We start from the raw sequence: 6,449 nt of genomic DNA on the forward strand, positions 1-6,449 counted from the left end.
CTCGAACCTGCGGGCTCAGGCAATCCACTCACCTCAGCCTCCCAAAGGCGCGGGATTACAGGCTGAGCCATCGAGCCCGGCTACATTACATCTCTTAAATACATACAATTATTATGTATGTAATAAAAATAAAAGTAAAAAAACAGTGTTAGGTAATAGTGGTTCTTAAAGAGAGCAGGAATATTGACTCAGTATCCACTATTCATTTATTCTGTAAAATGTAAAAAGCTTACATGTAAATGTAAAATGCTTACATTTAAAAGCTTTGAAACTTGTGTAAAAAGAGTATAATAACCCTCTGAGAACCCAAGAGCCAATTTCAATGTTACCAACACTTTGTCAGTCTTGTTTTATGTCACCTCCCTCTTCTCCACTGAACTATTTTAAAGCAACCCCAGGTATCATATAGTTTCATCCATTTATGCTTTAGGATATATTCTAAAAGATGAGGAACTCTTATTGGATATAATCATAACACCATTATCTTACCAATGAAAATTATAAATAATTTAAAATATCTAATATCTAGAATTTATATTTCTTTAGTGGTCTCAGAAATGTCTTTTTCTTACTTAAAAGGCATGTAATGTCTCTTCTTTAGTGATATTAAAAATCAAATGTCAGCTCTATCTGTCCATTGTAAAGTTCCCCATTTTTACATGCTAGTTTTAGAATCATTATTTAGAGCTACGTTGATGTTGTTCATTGTTTTACTTCAACAAAGCACATGGTACATGTTTAATAAATCTGTTCCCTTTTGTGCTCCAGTCAACAAAGTATCTTTGCCATCAGTAGCTGCTAAGAAGGTCTAGTTTTCCACAACTCTCTGGAAAGTACAATAATACTCTCAAACCTATCTACAAGTCACTGTAGGAGAGTTTATTCCCCATGCCTACCCTGCTTCCTCCTTCTCTCCTTGGAACTCAACATAAAGTTGGGATTTCATCAACTGGTACCTCCAATACCTAATAGAGAAATATTTTTTATGGATAACTTTGAGTTCTTTTGTGACATTTCTGAGTGTCAGTATTGTCCACCAACATGGAGGCACCCTTTGAGACTCTTCTCTGCATACTCCTATATTATTACAGTTGAGAGGAAATCTTAAAGATTATTTCACCCAACCCTCTCAAGATTACCCAGCTAGGTAGAGAAAAGTGGGACTTAAACTGAGTTCTAGTTCTTTTCTTTCTTATGTTCTTTCTGGTGTCTCATTGTTCTTTGCTTTTTCAGATAGTCATGTGTTTAACTAGTGCTCTGACATACATTGTTTCTAATGTGCCTTGTATCTGAATTTCAAATCACTGTTTTCCCCTATATATTGCTGTATTAATTTAGATCATTGCTTATATAAATACATAAATGTGTGTGGGTTCTTTTGTTTGTTTTTATTTTGTATCTTTTCTGTTTTAGATGCAGCAGTTTTTGGGAAGACCCATTGTGAAAGAAGCTTTGTTTAGGCCCATACTTACTGTTCCTCAAATGCCTGCAGTTTGCCCTGGAGTCATCTCTGCACCTGGCCAACCTAGAGCCCCCCTTGTAAGAGCTTCTCTTGAGCTAGTGTTTGGATACAAATGTATATTTTTACACTAGAAAGTACTTAAAATTATAGTTTTGCTTCTGTAACAGGTAACAATGCAGGATAAACTGATATTTTTAATAGATTATTATTTTTAGCATAGTCACTATAGATTGAGAAGCAAAAAAAGTGGGTCACAGCAAACTAAATTATACCACAATGCTAAAGAAAAGTTTTATTTATACATACATACATACACACACCCATACACACACATACACACACACACACACACACACACACACACACACACAGAGTAGGACAGTGTTCAACTCTATCCATAAACAGACAATTAAATAATATAAATAGCATCATCTTAGAACATATACCATAAAGTTATAAGTTTTCCCAGCTAGAAATAACCAGATAAGGTTTATCCAAGGAAGAATAAAGAAACTTAAAATTACTAGACTTATTAGTTATAATCTTGGCTAATGTAAACTTTTTGATTATTAATAAAAGAAAAATCTTCCTACAGAATGATGTTAGATGTCATTAATGAAAAATTGTCTAATCTTGACTTTCCTGTAAGTACATTCTAGGCACAGTTGTTTCTTCCGTTCTTTCTTTCTTTCTTTTTTGTCCCTATGTATTGCTAACAGCTCCTTTTAAAATATATAGTCTGATGAATGCTGCTTATTTTGGTAGAGGATTCCTATCTACACACAGATGTATATAGAGGCCTGTTGTGAGCAGTGTGAGGTTAGAGGTATAACCAGATCCACACATGCTTGTGTTTTTCCAGTGTCAGGCTTTTATTGATGCTATTTTAATCACAAAAACCATGAGCTACCTAGCGTTCCCAAGGAGGCAATTCCCCTTAATACTACTCGTTCACTTGGTAATCAGAGCCGCAGGCACACAGACTCAAGCCACTCCACAAATCAGTCAATATTGCAAACCATGCATAGTGGTATACTTCATCAATAAATAATTGTTATGCATTAAACATTCCATAACAAACATTTAACATTAAGAGAAAAGGGATAGGAGAATGCGTTAAGGAATCAGTCCAGGAGAAGGAGGTGAGCAGAATGAATTTTCCTGGGCCTGCCTCTACAGAATATCAGGAGTCTTGGCTGGGGCAAATCTTTTGGAATGGGCAGTCTAGTGATAGATGGGGCAGAGCCTCTGGTGGCAGATGGCAGGTATTTGTCACAAGTGACAACAATATGGTGTCTGTTAAGACAGCAGTATGGAGATGAAGTCCTTTCTTCACCACAAAGTCCTCTGATGAGACTGATAGTGGAAGAGCATAGGCTTAGTTATGTCCTTATCTGGTTGGATGCAGTCTTCAATGTTGACGCACAGCATCTGGTCCTTGTTGACATAAGGCCTTTTAAAATATAAAATGGTGTATTTTTCTAAATTAGAGTTACTGATGTCAAAGATACTCTTCATAGAGGCCTTAACATGTTAAATAAGTACCACATCTTTTTTTATCACCATGATATTACAGTGTTACTCATGTAGTTTGCTCACCATTCTGTAAGGAACTGTAATAAAATTTTATTGAAAACATTAAAATACCTTAACCTAATAAGGGTAGTTTCTGGTTCTAGGAAAAGCTTGATTTGAGGCAAATCAGATTTCTGAGCAGTATTTTGCTCCTTCTCACTTATTTGACTTTGTACAGGTTATTCCAGTGATTGTTAGTAATTGCTAATTTTTCATGAATAATAACCTAATATTTGAAAATAGCCCCTAGCCTTAAGTAAAAGACGCTGTGTATGTAATTATTCTAGTAATCAGATTAGCACTCCAAGAATCTTCACTTGTTGATATTAATTGATTAAAATCTTAATTGTTCTTAGAAGGAACTTCCGTAAAATATGGGGAAAACTTTGATGGTTTCATGACTCACAAGTGTCACTACAACTTCCATATCATCTTTGTAACATTCATGAGACACTGGGCATAGCAATTCTAGTAGTATTTCAATTTTTGATTGTTTGAAATTTTAACTTTATTTTCTAATTATAAAAGTATATGTGCTAATAACAAAAAATGCCAATAATATAGAAATATACAGATTAGAAAGCAAAATTGCCCTGCAGTTGAATCCCTAGGAAAAAATTACTATTTATGAATTGCTTTGTAACTCACAGACATATATGTGTGTCAGACTTATAATACATATATACATTTTTAAAAATATAAAATGAACCATACCATAAATACAAAGCCATAGACTTTAAAAACTGAATGTATTTCATGAACATCTCTCATGCCCAGACATACAGATTTATTTTTAAGAACTTGATTAGATGTGCCATAATTTATTTACTCATTTCCCTATTCAGTGGTCATCAACCTTTTTGGCATCAGGGACCAGTTTCGTGGGAGACAGTTTTTCCACGTACTTGGGGGTGGGACGAATGGTTTCAGGATGATTCAAGCACGTTACATTCATTTAATGAACTTTATTTCTCTTATTACATTGTAATATATAATGAAATAATTATACAACTCACCGTAATACAGAATCTGGGAGCCCCAAGCTTGTTTTCATGCAACTAGATGGTCCCATCTGGTGGTGATGGGAGACAAAGTGTGTTGCTTATGTCCAGTCCGCTCCATAATCTTGTTTTGGTTGAAATAAAACAAGATTATGCAGAAAACCTTGCTTCACAAACAGAGGATGTTGGAAATGAAAGCAGGCTTTCCAGTGTTGATTTGACAGGAAGTGGAGTTCAGGTGGTAATGCCAGTGATGTGGAGAGGCTATAAATACAAGTGAAGCTTTGCTTGCTTGCCCACCATTCACCTCCTGCTGTACTGCCTGGTTCCTAACAGGCCAGGAGGTTGGGGACCCCCCCATATTTATAAACTGTAGGTTGTTTTCAGTTTTTCACTGTTAGAAAGTACAGCAATAAACAGCCATCATATTTTTCTTTACAAGTATGTAATCACTGAGGCAAGCACATCCTATTTTTTAAAATAAGTTAAAATAGTTGTAAACAATTAGAAATATTGTTTGCATTAATTAAGGAAAAAACTATAATAAGGGAATGTGTATTAGTATTACTCATCTCCATTTTACTCATTTTCTGAGGTTTGGAAATGTCATGTTGACACAGAAAATCACTTCTTAATGATTAAAGCTTCTGTACTCCTTACAGACGACTGGCATAGCCTGGACTGTGCCAACACCCGTGGGAGAGGCTGTGCCTTCCAGTGCAGGTTTGGGAAGTGATCCTTCTATGAAGAGCTGGGAAAAGATTACAGACAGGCTGAAAACTGCCTTTCCACAACAAACCAGGTAATTTAGTTTATATTTAGTGGTCAGTACAGATCATAGTCTACAGTTTCTGTAACCATAACTGTGACAATGAAACATTTCAGAGAAACATAACACACAAGAAAGTACAGATTTTTCCTTACCATGCCAGTAAGGAAAATGAACTTTACCAAGAAGGATAGTATTCAGTAAAAGTGCCAAACTGCTTCGTTAAAGTTATTAGTCTTAAATCATGAGAGAGTAACTATTTAAATTTAGCTTTGTTCATTTACTGAAAGAACAACTAGTTGTAAAACTATTCAATTTTAATAACACCAGCTGCAATAATTACCTTAATAACCTATTTTCAAAGTGAATTTTAAGTTGATTTTATGCTACATAAGCCCAGACATCTTCAGGTTTTAGTTTCCCAGTTTCTTAGTTTTATTGAGGATCCTTATAGATTATTTGTTAGGGAACACAGTAAAATGCAAGAAATCATAATTTTACTGTGTTTTTCACTGTCTAATGTTAGCAAAAAGACCTTTAATTTTACTCCTACACAAATGAAGTTTCTTTTCTCTCCACCCTTATATCCAAGGAAATAATTCTAGTTTTCACCAGTATCTTTGTTTAAAGACCAACAATTTTACTTAATGTACATACTGTAATACTTCAGGATTATAATGGTTTTATAAATTTTCATAATAGTGAATAAATAATAAAAATAGAACTTTAGTACTGTTAATATAAATAAAATAAAAAGAACACATTGTAAGTCAAAGGTAGTTATAAAAGGCTGATGATATGGTACTTCATTTGGGAAAGAAAAATATTACGCGGGTTCGAGACCCGCCTGGGCAGCAAGACCTCATCTGTACAATAAATCAAAAAATCAGCCGGGCATGGTAGCGCATGCCTGTAATTCTGGCTACTTGGAAGGCTGAGGTGGAAGAATCACCGGAGCCCAGCAGGCGAGGCTGCGGTGGGCGGGAGCGGCCATTGCACTCCAGTCTGGGCGACCAAGTGAGACTCCAACTCAAAAATAAAAAAAAGAAAAATATTACATCCTACTTTGTCCTATCAAAAATGTAGATGCAAGCTTTGGGACAGTGTTATCTTGGGAATTGAAAAGGAAAATATCAATGAAAATAATTGTAGGTTTCTTCATCATATAGTTAATGTGTTTTTTTTTTTTGTAAACATTTTTTATCATCAAATTGTGGGGTACAGTTAAGGGTTAGATATACAAATGTGCATCATTCAGGCACCCTTGTTAATAAGGGGTGTCTCCCCATCCCCAGACAGATATTGACTACCATTAGTCCCACCTCCCTTCCCCTCCCTACCCCCCCCATAGTTTCCCACCACTGTCAGTCCTTTTTTATTTTTTTTTAAAGTACTATGGTAGATTATCAAGGTCCACTATATGAGTGAGAACATGTGATACTCAGATCTTTGTTTCTGTGAGAGATCACTCAGTATTATAGACTCTAGTTCCATCCAGTTTGCTGCAAAATTCATGATTTTATTTTTTTTTTTATGGCTGTGTAGTATTCCATTGTGTATATGTACCACATTTTTTTAATCCAGTCCTCTTTTGATGGACAGCATGGTTGGTTCCACATTCTTGCTATTGTGAACAATGCTG

The 6,449-nt window shown here is 35.2% G+C and overlaps 1 protein-coding gene across 2 annotated transcripts in view; it reads left to right on the forward strand.

The window, feature by feature from the left end:
* Positions 1 to 6,449, forward strand: part of DZIP3 (DAZ interacting zinc finger protein 3) — a 96,943-nt gene that overhangs the window by 78,085 nt on the left and 12,409 nt on the right. For both annotated transcript variants that reach the window (XM_008065385.2, XM_021716198.1), the window contains exons 27-28: positions 1,414 to 1,539; positions 4,701 to 4,840. In XM_008065385.2, the coding sequence (XP_008063576.1) occupies positions 1,414 to 1,539; positions 4,701 to 4,840 (266 nt within the window). The remainder of the gene's footprint in view (positions 1 to 1,413; positions 1,540 to 4,700; positions 4,841 to 6,449) is intronic.

Source organism: Carlito syrichta, unplaced genomic scaffold, assembly GCF_000164805.1.
Source record: "Carlito syrichta isolate Samal-C Ts95f unplaced genomic scaffold, Tarsius_syrichta-2.0.1 Scaffold308266, whole genome shotgun sequence".
Lineage (NCBI taxonomy): Eukaryota > Metazoa > Chordata > Mammalia > Primates > Tarsiidae > Carlito > Carlito syrichta.